At 42.4% G+C, this 24,234-nt stretch overlaps 1 protein-coding gene across 4 annotated transcripts in view; it reads right to left on the reverse strand.

Moving 5' to 3' along the window:
- Positions 1-24,234, reverse strand: part of LOC115152848 (phosphatase and actin regulator 2) — a 77,596-nt gene that overhangs the window by 25,057 nt on the left and 28,305 nt on the right. For 3 of the 4 annotated variants that reach the window (XM_029697725.1, XM_029697728.1, XM_029697727.1), the window contains exons 2-4: positions 5,175-5,342; positions 3,273-3,347; positions 2,584-2,730 (exon numbers count right to left, since the gene is read on the reverse strand). In XM_029697725.1, coding sequence (XP_029553585.1) covers positions 2,584-2,730; positions 3,273-3,347; positions 5,175-5,342 — 390 coding nt within the window. Of the gene's footprint in view, positions 1-2,583; positions 2,731-3,272; positions 3,348-5,174; positions 5,343-21,791; positions 22,199-24,234 lie in introns of those variants that run through there. The other variant, XM_029697726.1, reaches the window with a different exon arrangement.

The raw sequence follows: 24,234 nt of genomic DNA on the forward strand, positions 1-24,234 counted from the left end.
CATAGTACCCTCTAAACTCGTCATTAAGCTCGAGACCCTGGGTCTCCACCCTGCCCTGTACAATTGGGTCCTGGACTTCCTGACGGGCCGCCCCCAGGTGGTGAGGGTAGGTAACAACATCTCCACCCCGCTGATCCTCAACACTGGGGCCCCACAAGGGTGCGTTCTCAGCCCTCTCCTGTACTCCCTGTTCACCCATGACTGCGTGGCCATGCACGCCTCCAACTCAATCATCAAGTTTGCAGACGACACTACAGTGGTAGGCTTGATTACCAACAACGACGAGACGGCCTACAGGGAGGAGGTGAGGGCCCTCGGAGTGTGGAGTCAGGAAAATAACCTCACACTCAATGTCAACAAAACAAAGGAGATGATCGTGGACTTTAGGAAACAGCAGAGGGAGCAGCCCCCTATCCACATGGATGGGACAGTAGTGGAGAGGGTGGGAAGTTTTAAGTTCCTCGGCGTACACATCACAGACAAACTGAAATGGTCCACCCACACAGACAGCATGGTGAAGAAGGCGCAGCAGCGCCTCTTCAACCTCAGGAGGCTGAAGAAATTCAGCTTGTCACCAAAAACACACAAACTTTTACAGATGCACAATCGAGAGCATCCTGTCGGGCTGTATCACCGCCTGGTACGGCAACTGCTCCGCCCATAACCGCAAGGCTCTCCAGAGGGTAGTGAGGTCTGCACAACTCATCACCGGGGGCAAACTACCTGCCCTCCAGGACACCTACACCACCCGATGTCACAGGAAGGCCAAAAAGATCATCAAGGACAACAACCACCCGAGCCACTGCCTGTTCACCCCGCTAACATCCAGAAGGCGAGGTCAGTACAGGTGCATCAAAGCTGGGACCGAGAGACTGAAAAACAGCTTCTATCTCAAGGCCATCAGACTGTTAAACAGCCATCACTAACATTGAGGGGCTGCTGCCAACATACTGACTCAATTCTAGCCACTTTAATAATAAAAAATTGGATGTAATAAATATATCACTATACACTTTAAACAGTGCCACTTTATATAATGTTTACATACCCTACATTACTAATCTCATTTGTATATACTGTACTCTATACCATCAACTGCATCTTGCCTATGCCGTTCGGCCATCACTCATTCATATATTTTTATGTACATATTCTTATTCATTCCTTTACACTTGTGTGTATAAGGTAGTTGTTGTGAAATTGTTAGGTTAGATTACTTGTTTGATATTACTGCATGGTCGGAACTAGAAGCACAAGCATTTCGCTACACTCGCATTAACATCTGCTAACCATGTGTATGTGACAAATAAAATTTGATTTGATTTGAGAAGGTACTCGGGTTAGATAAGAACACCATAATGCTGTGGGGATGTTTTTCATTGGCAGGGACTGGGAAACTGGTCAGAATTGAAGGAATGATGGATGGTGCTAAATACAGGGTAATTCTTGAGGGAAACCTGTTTCAGTCTTCCAGAGATTTGAGACTGGGACGGAGGTTCACCTTCCAGCAGGACAATTTAATTTCAGATTGTAAGGCAACAAAATAGGAAAAATGCCAAGGGGGGGCGAATACTTTCACAAGCCACTGTATATCGGAGGTATGAAGAAAGGTCTAACAAACCTTTATGATGTGACTTGACCTCCAACCTAACGTGTGTGTTTATATCGGAGGAGACAAAAGTAGAAGACAAATGTTAATCTAGTATGGACTAATAAAGTATATCTTATGGGGTCAACATAGGATAATTTCTCTCCACATTCTTACTCATCTGAGCTGTCACGACCAAGCTCCCGATGCATTCATTAAAGCAGCACATTATTGCCAGACAGTGCCCTCAGTGCTTGGGCACCGTAGATGAGGCATAGTCTGGGTATCTGCCCTGACAGGGCGCCAAATGGCTCTGTAATGAACTGAGAACACAATTGAATCAGTTTTCCTGACCTGCATTGACCAGCTAAACCACTCTGAATGTGTCGTTGGAGAGAGATCTAGCCGGTCATTCCAGTTTGTCTTTGGTCTAAGTGGGGAGCAGTGGAGTGGCTTACTATTGATCTGAAGAGGCCAGAGCTCTGGCTCCAGTGGTATAATCAGTAGAGTACAGAAGGCATTTGATCATTGCAAAAGTGACAGACTACATTGACCTGCAGGTCTTAAGAATAGGGGATTTCTACTCTTTCATTTCTCTATCCAAGCATCAAGGGGATTTAACACAGAAGGTGTATCTGGATACATTCTGCTGGAGTGTGCAGCCTTGTGCCGATCAGCCATCTGCTAAAAGATGAACAGCGATGGAGACATCTTAATGGATATGGGATGGAAAAAACAATAAAAATTGAATTGAGAAACCCCCACAACACTTTAAAAGCTTCAGATGGCAATACTCCTGCAGGTCTAACAGGGTAATATTGGTCATCAGTGGATGGGTTATTGCTCTGTTCAGACTCATGCTTGGAGGTCAAAGCCAAAATAGGAAGCGCTAGTGGACACATTATTCAATCAATCACTGAATGGATTTAGACCATGCCATTTCATTTAGCTTTGGCCTGCTTGCAGACAAACATGTTAAAAGCATTCCAGTATACCTGCTTTGTCTTCAGAATTCTCTGACTCTTCGGTCTTCTCCTCTGAAGGCGTTTCAGGAGACTCTATGTCAACTTTGACCTCCTCTGACCCCAGACTAAGCGTGGCGTGGCCATTTAGAGTCTCAGGGTTCACTGGGTCCTCTGGTCCTAAGGAAACATTTAACAGTTAGCAGGGGATGGTATGAAGCTATTTTACTATTTTACATCCACTCAGTATACAGTACACACGAGGAATACAAGAAGGAGGCTTCTGGCTTGAGACATTTACGTTTACCATGAGATTAACTCCCTTAAGAACAAAATGTCCTTTTTCATGCTTGCAGATTTGAGGTAATGTTAAATTAGAATGTAACAATGTAGGGCGAGGGGGGTGTTAGTGAGGGCAGCAACAGGGTCCTCTCCTGGGCCTTATTACTCTTGCTCTTCAGTGACTACCAGGATGACAAACAACTTAGATGGTTCTGCAGTTTGGGTTTCTTCCCCATCGTAGCAACAGCTAACATCAGGGAGTTTTCCACTGGTTATAAAAACACAAACTTGTTGATGCAGGTAAATTGTTAGTAGAGGACAGCAGCTCTTGTGAGAGTGGTTTTTGGCATGACAATGCCACAGAGGGAAACAGGGGGTTGGGGGAGGGACTTAAACAAATGCACACTGTTACTTACATTCATTTTCCCACCGTAACTCACCTTGATCAGGAATGAGGACTCCTCGTCTTATCAGCTCCTCTCGACTTTGCCTCGTGGAGATTTTCCTCTCCAGAACTATGGAGATGAGCAAGGCAGAGTTAATCATTGGCCAGATGCAGTCATTCATTCTGTGATCTTTGCAATGACAGGGTAGGAAATTACCCAGTGTGTACACACGCACACACACGCACTATATGTACGTCAGGGATAAAATAAAAGTCCGTGACAAATTACACAGAGGAATAAAATGAGAACAGACCATGTGACAGATGGACAGCTTAGGGTCATGGAGCCATGATGCAGAAGGGAAAGTAGACCATTAAATATGTAAATTATGTAAAAAAATAATAATAACAGCATTTGTGTTCAAAAGTCGATTATCACACCAAGAGATGAACTTGAGAAGGCCTTCCTACTACTAGCCAGACAGGGATGACACAGACGACAGAATTGGGATCCAATAGTATTGTTTTTCTTTCCAATAGCTGCCATTCTTTAAATAGCCGCCCCACCCAGCTGGCATTCAGACAGGCTCAATCAAATGGTCAAACTATTTGAAATAAAACAAACTATTTGAAGCCAGGTCTAGTATGACATGAACAGCTGAACATGACTGCATATGATGATCAGATATCACTTCATTTAGTTCTGTGTTACATCATACATAGTACAGAAACAGTGGAGGATGCTTGATAAATTAAACCCATGATTACACTCACTCCTGTCAAACCTGCCCCTAGTCTGCTGATATTCTTTTAATCAAGCTTCAAATTTTTACAGAAATGTGTCACGAATCCCACCGAAGGTGGCTCCCCTGCCTGCTCGGGCGGCGCTTGGCGGTCGTCGTCGCCGGCCTACTAGCCGCCGCTGATCCCCTTTCTCCTTTTCTGTTTGTAATGTCTTATTGGTTGCACCTGTTCCCTATTGTGTGTCTTGATTTGTGTTTATTTAAGCCTGCTTAGCCCGCCCAGGTTTGTGCGGGATTATTTTGCTGTCGTTGTGTTTTTTGATGTGTTGGCTATTCGCTTTGTATTTCTCTCTCCGGACTGTGTGCCCGTTGTTCTGGGTTGGTCGTTTTGTTCACGCGCCCGTTTGTGTTGGCGTTGACCATTTTTGTGTCGGGAAGATTAAAGGACATTATACCTTACCTCTGCTCTCTGCGCCTGACTCCTACCACCACTCCTAGCATTTTGTGACAAAATGTCAAAACCACAAGATGTACTTTAGTTAGGGTATACACTATGTAGCTTGCCCGGCATGGTAGAGTCACGCAAGATGCAAACCAATAGATGAAAACTTTGTGGGGATGTTAATCATGTGAGAGGATAGCGAATGGCACAAGTTTCATGTCATGTTTGACATGAAAACATGTGGAATGACAACGATGGAAGAGTTGTCTACAGCATAATACATGAAAACATATGGAATGACAACGATGGAAGAGTTGTCTACAGCATAATACATGAAAACATATGGAATGACAACGATGGAAGAGTTGTCTACAGCATAATACATGAAAACATATGGAATGACAACGATGGAAGAGTTGTCTACAGCATAATACATGAAAACATGTGGAATGACAACGATGGAAGAGTTGTCTACAGCATAATACATGAAAACATGTGGAATGACAACGATGGAAGAGTTGTCTACAGCATAATACATGAAAACATATGGAATGACAACGATGGAAGAGTTGTCTACAGCATAATACATGAAAACATGTGGAATGACAACGATGGAAGAGTTGGCTACAGCATAATACATGAAAACATATGGAATGACAACGATGGAAGAGTTGTCTACAGCATAATACATGAAAACATATGGAATGACAACGATGGAAGAGTTGGCTACAGCATAATGAAGCAGTATGTATCCAGGCTACTTCAGACATACCTATGGATAGGTCCTGAAACTTGGCGCTGGTTTTCTTCTTGCGCCACTTCCAGGGTTTGAAGATCTTCCCTATAGTGGAGAGCTTCCCCTTCTGCTTCAGTGGAGGAGTCTGGGTGCTGCCCACCACAACATCACAGTTGGCCAGAGAACATTTTTCCAGTCCGTCAACTGTGGGAAATCACACAAGAACACCTGATCAGAAATAATGAACATATTTACTGTCCATTACTATGTGGAACATAAGGCTTCAAGAATCACTGAACACAAAATTAGAAATAGTGGATATTGAACAACGGTATATTGAAGTCTTCTGATACAGGGACACCAGGGTTTTCACAGTGATTCACTTGCTTAGGGACCAGATTCTTGTCTTTCCCTTTCCTTTTTGAAAGTAAGAAGCTCGGGGAATGGAAACAGACTGGAACACTGAGGCTGGAGGGGAAAGATAAGGTGTGGCATTTACTCATGCCTCACTTTTCAGGAATAGGGAGGTTCTATGGCCCATGGCTGCTGAATGTTTTATCTGCACCATTAATTCAAACATTACATACATACTGTACATACAACACTGCTACCACTGAGCACTGCCACAGAGGACTACCACAGAGGACTACCACAGAGAACTGCCACAGAGAACTGCCACAGAGAACTGCCACAGAGGACTGCCACAGAGGACTGCCACAGAGGACTGCCACAGAGGACTACCACAGAGGACTAACAGAGGACTACCACAGAGGACGACCATTAAGGACTGCCACAGACACTACCACAGAGGACTACCACAGAGGACTGCCACAGAGGACTAACAGAGGACAACCACAGAGGACGACCACAGAGGACTGCCACAGACACTACCACAGAGGACGACCACAGAGGACTGCCACAGAGGACTAACAGAGGATGACCACAGAGGACTGCCACAGACACTACCACAGAGGACTGCCACAGAGGACTAACAGAGGACTGCCACAGAGGACTAACAGAGGACTGCACAGAGGACTAACAGAGGACTGCCACAGAGGACTGCCACAAAGGACTACCACAGAGGACGGCCACAGAGGACGGCCACAGAGGACTAACAGAGGACTACCAGAGAGGACGACCACAGAGGACTGCCACAGAGGACTAACAGAGGACTGCCACAGAGGATGACCACAGAGGACTGCCACAGAGGACTACCACAGAGGACTGCCACAGAGGACTAACAGAGGACTGCCACAGAGGACTACCACAGAGGACTACCACAGAGGACTAACAGAGGATGACCACAGAGGACTGCCACAGACACTACCACAGAGGACTGCCACAGAGGACTAACAGAGGACTGCCACAGAGGACTAACAGAGGACTGCACAGAGGACTAACAGAGGACTGCCACAGAGGACTGCCACAAAGGACTACCACAGAGGACGGCCACAGAGGACTGCCACAGAGGACTAACAGAGGACTACCAGAGAGGACGACCACAGAGGACTGCCACAGAGGACTAACAGAGGACTGCCACAGAGGATGACCACAGAGGACTGCCACAGAGGACTACCACAGAGGACTGCCACAGAGGACTAACAGAGGACTGCCACAGAGGACTACCACAGAGGACTACCACAGAGGACTACCACAGAGGACTGCGGAAGATTTTCCACCTACTTCTTCAAAAAGATTAACACCACAAGAAGTGCAATCATCACCTGTGTAAACTCAGACTGAGAATTTCCAATCCGGTTTCAGGCCTAACCAGAGTAGAGAAACAGCTAGGACCAGGACGATACCTGTATCGCGATACATTTTAGTATCGTGGCAAAGGAACAAAACACAAAGCAGATTTAACTTCTCTAGGAAAACAGCCCTAATGCTGGAAACAAACATCATTATCGTCCAGAGTCACATGTATTTATTTTCCAAGCTATATCACACAATATTTTACATACAGCAGGTTTTTAAGATTCAATAAGTTTGGTCTGCTTCATGTTTTCAGTTTTGCCATGGAAAAAATAATGCAATACTGATATCGTCCAGGCCATAGAAATGGCCCTCGTCAGCATGGTAAACAACCTCCTCATGTCAGCTGACAGTAGACTTCCGAACATCTTCGTCCTCCTTGACCTCAGTGCCGCCTTCAACACAGTTGACCACAGCATTCTCCTGGGTCGATTGAAGGAATAGATAGGTCTCTACAGTATCGTCCTACACTGGTTCACCTCCTACCTTTCCAAATGCACACAATATGTTTTCATAGGAAATGACAAGTCAGAACCCACCACGATCACCTGGGGTGTCCCTGAAGGCTTCATCTTAGGCCCGTATTCCAAAATGGATTAAATAAAAAAGACATTTTTGCAAATGTAGAAAAACAATATTTAAAGAATAGCTTATTTACATAAGTATTCAGACCTTTTGATATGAGAGTCGAAATTAAGCTCAGGTGCATGCTGTTTCCATTGCTAATCCTTGAGATGTTTCTACAACTTGATTGCAGTCCACCTGTGCTAAATTAAATTGATTGGACATGATTTGGAAAGGCACACACCTGTCTATATTACGTCCCACAGTTGACAGTGCATGTGAGAGCAAAAACCAAGCCATGAGGTCGAAGGAATTGTCCGTGGAGCTCAAAGACAGGATTGTGTCAAGGCACAGATCTGCAGAAGCGGAGCAAAAATTGTCTGCAGCATTGAAGGTCCCCAAGAACACAGTGGCCTTGATCCTTCTTAAATGGAAGAAGTTTGGAACCACCAAGACTCTTCCTAGAGCTGGCCGCCCGGCCAAACTGAGCAATCGGGGGAAAAGGTCCTTGGTCAGGGAGGTGACCAAGAACCCGATGGTCACTCTGACAGAACTCCAGAGTTCCTCTGTGGAGATGGGAAAACCTTCCAGAAGGACAACCATCTCTGCAACACTCCACCAATCATGTGTTTATGGTAGAGTGGCCGGACGGAAGCCACTCCTCAGTAAAAGGCACATGACAGCCTGCTTGGAGTTTGCCAAAAGGCACTTAAAGGACTCACAGACCATGAGAATCAAGATCCTCTGGTCTGATGAAACCAAGATGGAAATCTTTGGCCTGAATGCCAAGTGTCATGTCTGGAGGAAACCTTGCACCATCCCTACAGTGAAGCTACAGCTACAGCAAACCTGGCACCATTCCTACAGTACAGTGAAAAAAAATCACTGAAGCTGGAGACTCATATCTCCCTCACTAGCTTTAAGCACCAGCAGTCAGAGCAGCTCACAGATCACTGCACTCGTACATAGCCCATCCAACTACCTCATCCCCATACTGTATTTATTTATTTATCTTGCTCCTTTGCACCCCAGTATTTCTACTTGCACATTCATCTTCTGCACATCTACCATTCCAGTGTTTAATTGCTATATTGTAATTACTTTGCCACCATGGCCTATTTTATGACTTACCTCACTTATCCTACCTCATTTGCACATGCTGTATATAGACTTTTTTTCTTTTTTCTACTGTATTACTGTCTGTATGTTTGTTTATTCCATGTGTAACTTGTTGTTGTATGTATCGAACTGCTTTGCTTTATCTTGCCAGGTCGCAGTTGCAAATGGCCTACAGCGCCCTGGAGCAGGTCAGGCTCAACTAGCCTACCTGGTTAAATAAAAAATAAACATTTAAAAGCATGGTGGTGAAAGCATCATGCTGTGGGGATGTTTTTCAGCGGCAAGGACTAGGAGACGAGTCAGGATCAAGGGAAAGATGAATGGAGCAAGAGATCCTTGATGAAAACCTGCTCCAGGGCGCTCAGGACCTCAGACTGGGGTGAAGGTTCACCTTCCAACAGGACAACAACCCTATGCACACAGCCAAGACAATGCAGGAGTGGCTTCGGGACAAGTCTCTGAATGTCCTTGAGTGGCCCAGCCAGAGCCCAGACATGAACCCGATCGAACATCTCTGGAGAGACCTGAAAATAGCTGTGCAGCGACGCTCCCCATCCAACCTGACAGAGCTTGAGAGGATCTGCAGAAAAGAATGGGAGAAACTCCCCAAATACAGGTGGGCCAAGCTTGTCGCGACATAGCCAAGAACTCAAGACTGTAATCACTGCCAAAGGTGCTTCAGCAAAGTATTGAGTAAAGGGTCTGAATACTTATGTAAATGTGATATTTCAGTTTTTTTTATAAATGTGCAAAATTTTCTAAAAACCTGTCATTATGGGTATTGTGTGTGGATTGATGAGGATTATTTTTTTAATCCATTTTAGAATGAGGCTGTAACGTAACAAAATGTGGAAAAAGTCAAGGGATCTGAATACTTTCAGAATGCACTGTATCTACATAAAACAACCCCGGACTCCCTCTCCTTCAGAAACACCCTCAGTAACTGTCTGGATGACACCCGTGTGGCTCAGTTGGTAGAGCATGGTGTTTGCAACGCCAGGGTTGTGGGTTCGTTTCCCACGGGGGACCAGTACGGAAGAAATGTATGCATTCACTACTGTAAGTCGCTCTGGATAAGAGCGTCTGCTAAATGACTAAAATATAAATGTAAATCAAGGCCCGGAAGACAACTTCCTACAACTCAACAACACTAAAGCAGAAGCAGTCCTCATCTGCCCACACCATCACACCACAACCAGTTCCTTCACCACCCTTAACCTTGGCAGCCACTCCATCCCACTCTCCATCTCCAACCTTGGATTGTTACTGGACCCCTCCCTCACTTTCTCTGACCGCAAAAAAAAGAGTATTTTACCTGAGAAACATCACCCGGCTCTGTCCTGTTCTTTCCAAATTTGATCTGGAAAAATGGGTGAATTCCTTCTTCACCTCCCGACTCAACTGCAATACCCTCCTTGGTGGTCTCCCCTCAAAAAGCATGCACAGGCTGTGTCTTGTGCAGAACAGCGCTGCCAGGGTCCTCGCAGGAACCCAGAGATCTGCCCACATCACCCCCATTCTAGTTTCTCTCCACTGGCTACTCATCTAGAATCAACTTCAACATCTTCCTGTTAGTCTTCAAAAACCCTCAGTGCCTCTGGTCCCTAATACCTCAGTGAACTCCTCAGCCGCAAACAGTCTTCACGTTCAATCCAGTCTCCTTGCAGTCCCAAAGACACATTCTACGGCACTGGAACTCAAGAATCACTTCTTCAAACTGGCTTTAGCTTCATGTGATCTACGTTGTGTTGTCTGTTGGTCATGTCCGTTAGTTTCAAGGTCTATTATTTTGTCCTTGTTGCCTCCTGTATTATTTAATGTATCTTGTATAGTACTACTGTAGGCCACTAGCTATCTTTTAATTTCTCGCCTAATGTTTTTTTAGCCATTTTAATAAAGTTTTTTTCTTTAAATGGTTGCTCTAAATGTAAATAACTTTGCAATTTCTGCCTGTAAGTGAAAAGCGCTCTACAAATGCAATGTATTATTAGTATTACAGTTTGTTTGATGTTTGTTTTGATTGCTGAAAGAGCAGATCCTTGTTCAGGACTGTTAATACCCTACAGCTGATTCATTCAAACTGAATGAAAGAATAAAGGGGTGTTTGAACACATCGTGGGATAGAATCCCAGACCATCTCAAGAACAATGCAAGCTCAGTTCAATTAAATGTCCAAGTAGCTGTAAATAAGCAGAACTAATGTATATGAAACCGTGGGTCTCTGTCTGGTGGAGGGGAAGTGGATGAAGGCCTGTCCAAATAAAGGAAACACAAGAGCAACACATGGGAGGTTCCCATTGACACAGGAAAACATGGAAGTTCCCATTGATACAGCAAAACATGGGAGGTTCCCATTTACACAGCAACACATGGGCGATTCCCATTGACACAGCAACACATGGGCGATTCCCATTGACACAGCAAAACATGGGCGGTTCCCATTGACACAGCAAAACATGGGCGATTCCCATTTACACAGCAAAACATGGGCGATTCCCATTGACAGCAAAACTTGAGAGGTTCCCATTGACACAGCAAAACATGGGCGGTTCCCATTGACACAGCAAAACATGGGAGGTTCCCATTTACACAGCAAAACATGGGAGATTCCCATTTACACAGCAAAACATGGGCGGTTCCCATTGACACAGCAAAACATGGGAGGTTCCCATTGACAGCAAAACATGGGCGGTTCCCATTGACACAGCAAAACATGGGAGGTTCCCATTGACAGCAAAACATGGGAGGATCCCATTTACACAGCAAAACATGGGCGGTTCCCATTGACACAGCAAAACATGGGAGGTTCCCATTTACACAGCAAAACATTGGAGGTTCCCATTTACACAGCAAAACATGAGCGGTTACCATTTACACAGCAAAACATGAGAGTTACCATTGACACAGCAAAACATGGGAGGTTCCCATTGACACAAAGGAAACATCAACAAGACAGTGTAAAAATGTGCTTGAGAAACAGGAAGTGTCAAAAATTCAAGCCATGGTACTTACAGCACACCAACGTCTCTGTATTAATTTACACTTCATTGTTGATTTGCTGTTCACTGCTGTTCACTGTTGTTCAGTGCAAAATGATGATGCCTGTAAGTAAATTGTTCTCAAGTTTTCAAAAGCAGAAAGTAGGTTCAAAGGTTGATTTCTGAAGGTGACAACTTGAGCATCAAAAAAGGCTATATAGGTTAACATTATTACCTCAGGAGGTTTGGCTCTCCAAAGATCATGAGAGACGAGGGGAGGGGAATACTACAAACCAGGATCAATTAGTTAGCCAGCTTATTTGCCAAAATATTCAGAAATAACTTTTATTTTTTTAGAAAGATAAGCTTAAAATGGACATGATCTACTTGACTCAACAACCAAAAACACATCTCTAAGATTAGCATTCTAAATGAACCAGAAAATAAGTGGTTGATTCTGGTTGTTTATCAGAGTTAGCTGGCTAACTCATTGATTCTGCTTTGTTGTATACCCCTCTAGGGTATCTTATCACCAACAACGTCATTACCAGGAACCTTGTGACAGTCACCTTATGATAGATTTCATTAGTGGTTCTATGCTGTGTGAGGGGTCAGACATGGAGACTAAGCAGCACTCCTCCACACCAGTCTGAGAGGAACACACCCACATTCCCTCCCAAGGACACTCCCCCAAGATCTAGTGAGCAGTCAATTCACCTGCCTGTAAACAACCATAGAGATAGTTAGAGGATGCAACATTGTATCCGTCCCATTATGGTGTCTGTGAGAGCAAGGGCAGTGCCAATGAGGCCATCTCCATTTTGAAGTAGTCCATTTTCTTATTCTACTACTTCTATGAGTTGGTAAACAAACTAAAAGGTGATTTACTGCCAATTGCAGTTTTGGAATGTTTGCTCATGATTATAATTCATTGGCTGACTCCTGGTGACCTGGATGGAATTATGTGATTCTTCCTTAACCCATTGGAAGTCCCATCCAGTTGACTACTTTAAAATGGTGACAGTCCTCAATGGCCCTGCCCATGCTAAATCTGGCATTTGGGCACTAGAGTCCTCTATATATCTCTATGTAAACAACCCACTGCTGATCTAGGTTGCTTTCAGATTCCTAGGCTGTAAAATGTGACCTTATTTCTTTCAATATGACTTTTACCTTGAACTAAAACATAATTTAGTTCAAGGTAAGGAGTTGAGGAACAGTCATAAGGAAAAGACAAGCAGAAAGATAATGGCATTTCAATTGATCAGATAATCCTTGTTCACTCCGTTCATTCAGTCACACACAACCTTAGAGTATACATCTATAGTACAACATAGTAGTATACATCTATACAGTACAACCTAGTAGTATACATCTATACAGTACAACCTAGTAGTATACATCTATAGAGTAGAACCTAGTAGTATACATCTATACAGTACAACCTAGTAGTATACATCTATAGAGTAGAGCCTAGTAGTATACATCTATAGAGTACAACCTAGTAGTATACATCTATAGTACAACATAGTAGTATACATCTATACAGTACAACCTAGTAGTATACATCTATAGAGTACAACCTAGTAGTATACATCTATTGAGTAGAACCTAGTAGTATACATCTATAGAGTAGAACCTAGTAGAATAGATCTATAGAATAGAACCTAGTAGAATACATCTATAGAGTAGAACCTAGTAGTATAGATCTTTAGAGTACAACCTAGTAGCATACTTCTATAGAGTAGAACCTAGTAGAATACATCTATAGAATAGAACCTAGTAGAATACATCTATAGAGTAGAACCTAGTAGTATAGATCTTTAGAGTACAACCTAGTAGCATACTTCTATAGAGTAGAACCTAGTAGAATACATCTATAGAGTAGAATATGTCTATAGAGCAGAACCTAGTAGAACACATCTATAGAACCTAGTAGAATACATCTGGCAGGTAGCCTAGCGGTTAAGAGTGTTGGGTCAGTACCTGAAAGGTTGGTGGTTTGAATCACCCAGCTGAAAAATCTGTTGATGTGCCCTTGAGCAAGTCACTTAACCCTAGTTGCTCTGGATAAGAGCGTCTGATAAATGACAGAAAAAGAATATGTATATAGAGTAGAATCGAAGACAGATGTATTTGATGGGTCTGAATGGTATCATGTCTGCATGACATTTTGAGTGAACAAATGACCGGTAACAAGCTAAAGAAATAATGATTATGTCTCAGCCAGTGGTTATATATGGCAAGTGTTTCAATGTGAAGAGAAGTACAGCATGAGGCAAGTGTGATTTCCAACAGCTTGAGCTAACACCTCCATTTCAGCTAAGCTTGTTATAGTCTAACTAACTTTTGTGACTCTGTTCGAGCGCAGGGTTTTGATTTGAGCACGACATAATTGTCCATCATTCTAAGGCTAATAATACCTTGTTATGTCATTGCAATGAAAACAACATTTAAAGCCATCAGGCAGCTTTATAGCCCAAATTGTGTTTACACAGGCGACATATCATTTCCAATTTCTAATCATCTTTCCAACAGAGCTCCAGTTCCAAGTCTAAACATCCTACCCATATAAAAACTGATTAGCTATATAAAAACAGATAACTATACAACTATATATATATCATTGCAGATGGCAGTTACCAAACATTGATACGATAAAAAGAAAACACACAACCATGATAACTAATGATTATTCCCATGACTGACCAGACCAGCAGGAATAACAACTTCTTGCCTGAGGCCTGACATTCAATATTAAAAAGGCCTGAGGTGAGGAGCATTGAATAGTGTAGGAACATGTCATACACCACTACAGTAGATCAGTTTATACTTTCCTATCAGACTTTGCTCCTCAATTCTGACATGGAATTTTAAGTGAATGTTCATTTCTGATTCAAAGTTTTATTAGAAAGATATTATTAGAAAGATATTTTTCTCTAGCACAAGGGAGGGACAAAACAGTGGACACTGAAGTAGTTGTTAATCAGGTCCTACTAATTACCCAGAATGACAATCAATACTCCAAACAGCTACCAAAAACAACCCCAAACTGTTTGGGGCATTTTGGGTTAAGCCTATAGAAGGACACATAATGTCCTTCCGCAGTTATCACATGTAGCCTCAATTAATCAAGCTAACAAACAAATATGAAAGAGGTGTGGCCCATGAGGGGCCAGCTGCACTCCAAACTTCCGATCCCATGGTTTCATTTCCAGATTGATATAAACTAAGAACAATGGGAACGTTACAGCAGGTTCTTTGTGTGGTTAATGGCAGGAAAATCTGTAATGCTCACAATTATCACCATTAGACTCTTCAATAAAAAGACTAGAACTGCCTGGGAGAAAATGGACAACGGCTTCACTTGTTGCTGCTTAGTGGAGTGTTACAGAGGTTGACTATTAGGAAGAACTGATTTAGGACAGAGCTCTATATCCACATGACATCAAATCATTAATAGTGTTGTTCTAGTAGATGGGCATTCCGCTGTCACAACTGTCATGTCACCTGTCTTCCATTCTTAGACAAGTTAACTTAATTGACAGAGGAAACAGTAGCCCTTCTCAATTTTTGCTTGGATTGTGTTGTGTATTAATTGATGGTGCTAAACCAACCAAACAATGATTGAGACTGCACTGACAGCACAAACATCTAGGCCATATACAGCGAAATGCCCATCTGCTAGGAGAACAACATAATAAATGATTTGTTGTCATGTGGATCTGCTAGCACATTCAGCCTAAAATTTGTGCAGCGTTAATCTCTGTTATAGTCCAGGCGGCAGCTTCATGATTGAGGTGGAGGTATAACTCACACACAGTATCAAACAACGTATTGCAGGACAACAATAACTCAAACAGCTGCTGGCCAGGGGAGAAAATGGTTTAGGGACACAGATGCAGAAAAAAAGTGAATAATCCTCAGCTCTTACATTGCCCAAGGAGAATGGCTTGGAGCCATAATGAAATGAAAGTCACAGAAAATGGCACCTCTGTATAGCCCCAGTCATACATCAAATCAAATCAATCGAATGTTCTTTGTCACATGCGCCGAATACAACAGGTAAAATGCTTACTTACGACACCTTAACCAACAATGCAGTTCAAGAAAAAGAGTGAAGAAAGTCTTTACAAAATAAACGAAAGTAAAAAATACAATTAAAAGTAACACAATAAAATAACAATAACAAGGCTATATACAGGGGGTACCGGTACCGAGTCAATGTGCGGGGGTACAGGTTAGTCGAGGTCATTGGAGGGAGGGGGGGGGGGGTAGTATATACCTGTATATAGGTAGTATATACCTGTATATACTAGGTATATACTACCTAGTATATACAGTGCCTTGCAAAAGTATTCACCCCCTTGGCATTTTTCCTATTTTGCTGCATTAGAACCTGTAATTTAAATTGATTTTTATTTGGATTTCATATAATGGACATACACAAAATAGTCCAAATTGGTGAAGTGAAAGGAAATTGAAAAAATTGAAATGAAATGAAAAAATTCTAAAAAGTAAAAAACGGAAAAGTGGTGCGTGCAAATGTATACAGCCCCTTTGCTATGAAGCCGATAAATATGATCTGGTGCAACCAATTACCTTCAGAAGTCACAAAATTAGTTAAATAAAGTCCACCTGTGTGCAATCTAAGTGTCACATGATCTGTCACATGATCTCAGTAGATATACACCTGTTCTGAAAGCCCCAGAGTCTGCCACACCACTAAGTAAGGGGCAACATGAAGACCAAGGAGCTCTCCAAACAGGTCAGGGACAAAGTTGTGGAGCACAGATCAGGGTTGGTTATAAAAAAATACCTGAAACTTTGAACATCCCACGGAGCACCATTAAATCCATTATTAAAAAATGGAAAGAATATGGCACCACAACAAACCTGCCAAGAGAGGGCCGCCCACCAAAACTCACAGTCCAGGCAAGGAGGGCATTAACCAGAGAGGCAACAAAGAGACCAAAGATAACCCTGAAGAAGCTGCAAAGCTCCACAGCAGAGATTAGAGTATCTGTCCATAGGACCACTTTAAGCCGTCCACTCCACAGAGCTGGGCTTTATGGAAGAGTGGCAAGAAAAAAATAATCAAACATGTTTGGGGTTCGCCAAAAGGCATGTGGGAGACTCCCCAAACATATGGAAGAAGGAACTCTGGTCAGGTGAGACTAAAATTGAGCTTTTTGGCCATTAAGGAAAATGCTATGTCTGGCTCAAACCTAACACCTCTCATCACCCCGAGAGCATCATCCCCACAGTGAAGCATAGTGGTGGCAGCATCATATTTTGGGGATGTTTTTCATCGGCAGGGACTGGGAAACTGGTCAGAATTGAAGGAATGATGGATGGCGCTAAATGCAGGGAAATTCTTGAGGGAAACCTGTTTCAGTCTTCCAGAGATTTGAGACTGGGACGGAGGTTCACCTTCCGGCAGGACAATGACCCGAAGCATACTGCTAAAGCAACACTCGAGTGGTTTAAGGGGAAACATTTAAATGTCTTGGAATGGCCTAGTCAAAGTCAAAAGACCAATTACTGAAAAAAAGATTGGAATTGGGCTGTCTGTGTAAATTTCAGCCATAGACAAATGAATGACTGGGACTATACAGAATCCATCTAAGATTTGAGATGACTTAAATGTCATCAGTAGTTCTATATCAGTTTCAGCTGTAATGAGACAACAATCAAGACATTTCAGAGAAAACAACAGGCCTATAAGACTTTCAAAAAAGGACCAGCATGCCTCAGTTAGGGTGATAATTCATGTTTATGAGGTATCTAGAGAATCTGCCAAAATAAACATCACAGATGTAGTACACAGAAATCATGAATAGTATGAAATTGCTACTTCCACAATGCTACGTTAGGAGGGTCAAAACACGTCTGCTCCTATGTGTTTACTGATGCACTTACATACAGTTTAGTAAACCCGTTTTGTCAACTCCAGGCTGTGACTCATACTGATGGGATTCTAGTTCTGTGATGAGGTTATTAGAAAGGAGTCTCATAACCAAAAACACTAATACTGTTTGGGCCTTCGAAAACAGAACTTCAAGTAGCCGAATAACATATGATGAAACTACACACCAAATCAAAAAGCATTCATTCACATCCATCTGTTTGCTTTAAATGCGATCAGCCATGCTGTTTGCTCACCAGATGTTTTTCCCATTGTCTTTCTTTATGTGCCACGGGCAACAAGAAAAACATTTGGTCAAGGGGAAATAAGGAGAGGTTTCCTCAGTTGAAGCCACTGGGGAGGGTTTATCCAGTCACTTTGGATGGCTTACGCACTTAAACGCCAAGGTATTTTACGATCCCATGCTATTTGATGTGTAATAATTTTCTCACATTTTGTGTAATTGACAAAACATGTGAAAAGCTGACATTGTTATTACGAATAGTGAAAATGATGGACTATGATTGCTTATAGGAGGGAAGAGGGAGAGGGAAAGAACAATTTTGTTAAAGAGAATACATGCCTTGCAAGGTAAACTCATAACTATAACACCTTAGGTTATGTTTTATTTAACCTTTATTTAACTAGGCAAGTCAGTTAAGAACAATGTCGGCCTACCCCTGCCAAACTCTAACCCAGACAACGCTGGGCCAATTGTGCATCGCACTATGGGACTCCCAATCACAGCCAGTTGTGATACAGCCTGGAATAGAACCAGGGTCTGACACCTCTAGCACTGAGATGCAGTGCCTTAGACCGCTTCGCCACTCGGGAGCCCCAATGTGGCTGCACTATAAGCTTATTTAGGCCCTGGAGAATTGAAAAGTCAGGCATGCATTAACTTGTTAGTAATGTTAATGTTAAAGGTTCAATGCAGCCATTTTTATCTCAATATCAAATAATTTCTGGGTAACAATTAAGTACCTTACTGTGATTCAATACCATAGTACCCTCCAAGCTCATCATCAAGCTGGAGGCCCTGGGTCTCAACCTCGCCCTGTGCAATTGGGTCCTGAACTTTCTGACGGGCCGCCCGAAGGTGGTGAAGGTAGGAAACAACATCTCCACTTCGCTGACCCTCAACACTGGGGCCCCACAAGGTTGGGTGCTCAGCCTCCTCCTGTACTCCCTGTTCACCCACAACTGCATGGCCATGCACGACTCCAACTCAATCATCAAGTTTGCAGACGACACAACAGTAGTGGGGTTGATTACCAACAACGACGAGACAGCCTACAGGGAGGAGGTGAGGGCACTCGGAGTTTGGTGTCAGGAAAACAACCTCATCAAAACAGAGATGATTATGAACTTCAGGAAACAGAAGAGGGAGCAACCCCATATCCACATTTAGTTTTTACCTTTATTCAACTAGGCAAGTCAGTTTACAACACATTATTTGCAATGACGGCTTAGGAACTTGTTTAGGGATTTGAACTTGCAACCTTTTAGTTATTAGTCCAACACTCTAACCACTAGGCTACGCTCCGCCACATCAAAGAGACAGCAGTGGATAAGGTGGAAAGTTTTAACCTGATATGGGTAGGGGGCAGTATTTTCACAGCCGGATGAAAAAATGTACCCGATTTAAACTGGTTACTACTTTAGATAGAAAACACTCTGAAGTTTCTAAAACTGTTTGAATGGTGTCTGTGAGTATAACAGAACTCATATGGCAGGCAAAAACCTGAGAAAAAGTCAACCAGGAAGTGTAGGATCTGAGAAATGTAGTTCTTCTTTCTAGTCCCTTTCGAAACTACACTATCTGTGCTGTTACATTGCACTTTCTAAGGCTTCCAATGGCTGTCTAAAACCTTCAGAAAGTGGATTGAGCCTTCTCCTGTCTCTGGGCAGAGTATAGGAACTCAGTTACTGAGTGGTCTGCCTGAGGACAAAGAGATTGGATATGTGCGTTCCCGCGAGCACTCTGTTTTTTCTTTTCCTCCTTGAATGAAAACACTATTGTCCGGTTGGAATATTATCGCAATTTTACATTAAAAATACCATAAAAATGTATTTTAAACAGCGTTTGACATGCTTCTAAGTACGGTAATGGAACATTTTGACTTTTTGTGTCTCGAATTGCGCTCGTGCGTTACCCTTTGGATAGTGACCTGAACGCACGAACAAAACGGAGGTATTTGGACATAACTGTGGATTATTTCAAACAAAAACAACATTTCTTGTGGAAGTAGCAGTCCTGGGAGTGCATTCTGACGAAGATCAGCAAAGGTAACACAATATTTCTAATACTAATTCTGAGTTTAGGTTGCCCCGAACTTGGCGGGTGTCTGTATAGCTCGCCGTGATGGCGAGCTATGTCCACAGAATATTGCAAAATGTGCTTTCGCCGAAAAGCTATTTTAAAATCTGACACAGCGATTGCATAAAGGAGTTCTGTATCTATAATTCTTAAAATAATTGTTATGTATTTTGTCAACGTTTATGATGAGTATTTTTGTAAATTCACCGGAGGTGTTTGATGGGAATACATTTTCTGAACATCACGCGCCAATGTAAAAAGCTGTTTTTGGATACAAATATGAACTTGATTGAACAAAACATACATGTATTGTATAACATAATGTCCTAGGAGTGTCATCTGATGAAGATCATCAAAGGTTAGTGCTTCATTTAGCTGTGTTTTGGGTTTTATTGACATATATGCTTGCTTGGAAAATGGCTGTGTGGTTATTTTGGTCTATGTACTCTCCTAACATAATCTAATGTTTTGCTTTCACTGTAAAGTCTTTTTGAAATCGGACAACGTGGTTGGATTCGGGAGAGGTTTATCTTTCAAATGGTGCAAAATAGTCGTATGTTTGAGAAAATTGAATTGTGGTATTTTAGTTATTTTTGTATTTCGCGCCATGCGATCCCATTGGCTGTTGGCTAGGGGTTCCGCTGGCGGAACGGGGTTCCGCTAGTGGAACGCCTAGATGTAAGAGGTTTTAAGTTCCTTGGCATACACATCACAGACAATCTGAAATGGGCCACCCACACAGACAGTGTGGTGAAGAAGGTGCAACAGCGCCTCTTCAACCTCAGGCAAATCACAGGCAAATCACATTTCTGATTGCACTGGGCCTTTAAGTAAGCTTTGTATGCTACAGAAGTTGCATCCCTGATCCAACCTGTTGAACACCTCCCACTGCATTGACTGTGCCAATACAGACCATTATTCAACACCACTCACATACTAACTTTGACATCAATACAGTAATGTCTGTTTGCTTGGGCATGTGTGACCAACTGGGTTTTGAACCCAGGTTGTTGGCAAGACTGTGTTATCCCACTGAGCTAAAACCTTAAGGCATAAGCTCTTAGGTCTCAGTCAAGATTAGGTTACTTATTGTGTAGGCTAGCTTGTTCACCAAACCTATATGTCCCTGCTCTCTTTTGAAAAGACAACAGATGTGCTGATCAGTATCTCTTCCATTGAATATGTAGTTGATAGCGCTATAGCCCAGGGGTGGGCAAACTTTTTGGCTCAAGGGCCACATCGGGATTGTGAAATTCAACGGAAGGCCACATTTTTTGGATGACCAATTATTTGTTAAAATCAGTTTGCAGGGGCCTCCCGAGTGGCGCAGCGGTCTAAGGCACTTTAATGCAGTGCTTGAGGTGTCACTACAGACCCGGGTTCGATTATATTTTTTATATTTTTTATTTTTTGTCTCGCGGGCCAGATTGAAGTGCAAAACATTGATTATTTGTTCAATAGTGAACTGTTATTGCGCCGTAAAAAATCGAGTACAACCCGTACGTCCCCCGAGCCAGAGCTGTGTTGTACCCGATTCTTTACGGGTTAGGGTTAGTTCACTATTGAACAAACAATCAATGTTTTGCATGTCTTCCAGTTTGCATTGTCATTTAGTTGTGTCTATATTAAACAGGGTTCAAATATTAGTAATTGTTGAGTCCATCACTGATGACCATAACGTAACCCGTTAGTGATACAAAGTATCCGATTCTTGTAAAAGTAAATGTTACTTTCGTTTCGCCTGATGGAAGACAATTACTTCCAGCAGCTTGTTACATATACATGCATTCAGAATCAGCTGCAATGATGTTGCTGCATATACACGTGCACATTGGAGTGATGGAAAATAAGACAGATCCTTTCCGGCAAACCAACTCAAACTTGCTGAAAAGCTACATTTCAATAGGGATAAAGTTAGAAAACATAATATAACGAGTGAAAATTGTCAGACATCGACTTCCTAAACAATAAGATAGCGGTACGCGCTTGAACGATGAAAGCAGACTCACCACCGCTCGCATTTTGAGACAAGGTAGAGACAGACGTCTGGCCCATGCTGTCTTCAATTGACCGAAAAAGCAACAATCACGCGGTCCCCGAGGAACTTTTTTTTTCACCACAAAATCGTAGCCATCGCCTAATCCTAAAGTTCATTTCACCTACTTCAGGCAGTGGACAATTGTTGGGATAAAACTCTTGAAAAAACCGCTGGGTCTCAGAACCACTGATTCAGCTCAAGAATGCCTGTCATTCTTTATGCAGATTAGTCTACTACCCGTCAGAGGTCTAGGGAGGAAGTCTCTGTAGCCTACCTCCCCAACAGCCTACAACTGAGATGTAGATGCCAGGATTTCATCCATACAGTATGGAGACATTTTCCTAACACAGAGTTACTGACATCACAATATCATTCCAGTGTTCAAGATCTTGAAATTCATGGCAGTTTGATGTTTGCAAACATCAATTTCTAAAATCCAAATAATCATGGCATAGTTTTAGTAACTTAGTAATGCATATACAATCAACACAAATCTTCAAACAGGTCTTTGAAAACTGAATAGAAAGTTAGTTCAATACTATATTTGGCCAATGGAAATCTTAAATCTACATATTATGGCTACCTGCAAAACTTTCTTACACTGTTACAGCCATCTGAATTGTTCCTCTTAGGCTACGGTTTCCTGAGAAGAAGAACAAAGCCCTGAGTGAGCTATATGGTCTCAGGAAGGCTCTCCAATTCCTGCCCAGAGCTGACGGAAACCAGCCCTCTCCTGCCTCCAGACCCTCCCTGAGCATTGTGTCACAGGCAGCTACACTGTGAACGCCTCACCATAACCCATCTCCTCGTCCTCCCACCTCCTAAACCGTCCTCCTAAACCGTGTACAGTATCTCTGTTATTGCAGCACACAAAGGCAGCACTGTACAATGAGTATATGCTGTTACTTTGGCCGTAAATGCTAATACTAAACTAAAAGATCACCAGCCCTGAGCTTGTTCACACCACTTAAAAATACACCAAAGATGGCTGGCTCTATTTCCTTTCGAGGCATGAGGCTCAACCCCTGAGTGTATCTCAGTTGCGGTGAACTCCAGCTTTTGACATGGGCGATACCATTCTGATGTCATAGTACTCGCAGGGGCCCTATGGCAGGGGCTCAGCTGACACTCTAGCTGTGTGATGTGTGTTATCAGGAAATAAAATACTTTCACATACCAAAACATGGATATACTAAACCATCCAGCACTGTCGCACACACTGATTACAGCCTACATGTTGAGTAAGAGCATTGCCATTGTACATATAGGGAAACTGTGAGTGTGGATACATTGTAATGTGCAAACTACTATATATAGAAGCTCAATTAAATAACTATTGTAATGTTGACAAGAGAGATCATTATAATCATGATTAATGACATGAATGTATGTACACAGTAGGGTCTATGGTGAGTTGATAAATACAGAGTATCTGAGAGAGGTTGTAAAAATACATTGACCTTTGCAGACTGTTTGGTTTTAGGTGCAAGGCTGACATCTACTGTTCAATGAACATTCTGTCAACAAGGATATTCTACAAACCATACCATCGATCAATTTAACGGCAAAAAGGTATGGACAAATCTTTAAGTAAAAGGCTAAATCTTGAAGAAAAGTCTTACCAAAATGTCCCAAAGTACATAGAGAAACATAACATTAGCCTTATATTATCAAACACGAATCAAGGCTCATAAATGCATCTAACAAGTAAAGCATTGCCAGTCAGCTTTAAGTAAAGTGGCACATTGCTCTTGAGATGAAAGCCTGCCGTGGCATAGGGAGGATATCACTAACGACTATAACCAAAGAGCAGTCTAAGTGCATATGGCAGACTAGATCCTCTACCACTCAACCTCCCCACAAGAACCCAAATACAGCCCTATGAATTTATCAATGCTAATACACTGATCCCCCAGACAGCCTCACTACTTATCCCCTGTGCCTTCCTTCAGTTCCTTAATGTATTGATAGGAGATGTTGGCAACACATAGCCTACTTTTACAAATCACTAGGTAAATACTTTAAATACTAGGTTATAATCCATGCAAAATGTATATTGTTTCAATACGTGAAAGGTAGTTCTGTATGGCCTAATCACTATTCTATTCTAGTATCAATTACTACTCAGTATAATCCTAGTTATTCATTACGAAGAAGGCCCAGTAGTAGGAATGGAAATGGATAACAGATATACAGGGTGGCAGGATAGCCTAGTGGTTAGAGCAATGAGCTAGTAACCGAAAGGTTGCAAGTTCGAATCCCTGAGCTGACAAAGTAAAAATCTGTAAATTTTTCCCCTGAACAATGCCGTTAACCCACTAATCCTAGGCTGTCATTGAAAATAAGAATTTGTTCTTAACTGACTTGCCTAGTTAAATATAAAAAAAGTTTGGACACACCTACTCATTCAAGGG

The sequence above is a fragment of the Salmo trutta genome, chromosome 18 (genome assembly GCF_901001165.1).
Source record: "Salmo trutta chromosome 18, fSalTru1.1, whole genome shotgun sequence".
Classification (NCBI taxonomy): Eukaryota; Metazoa; Chordata; class Actinopteri; order Salmoniformes; family Salmonidae; genus Salmo; species Salmo trutta.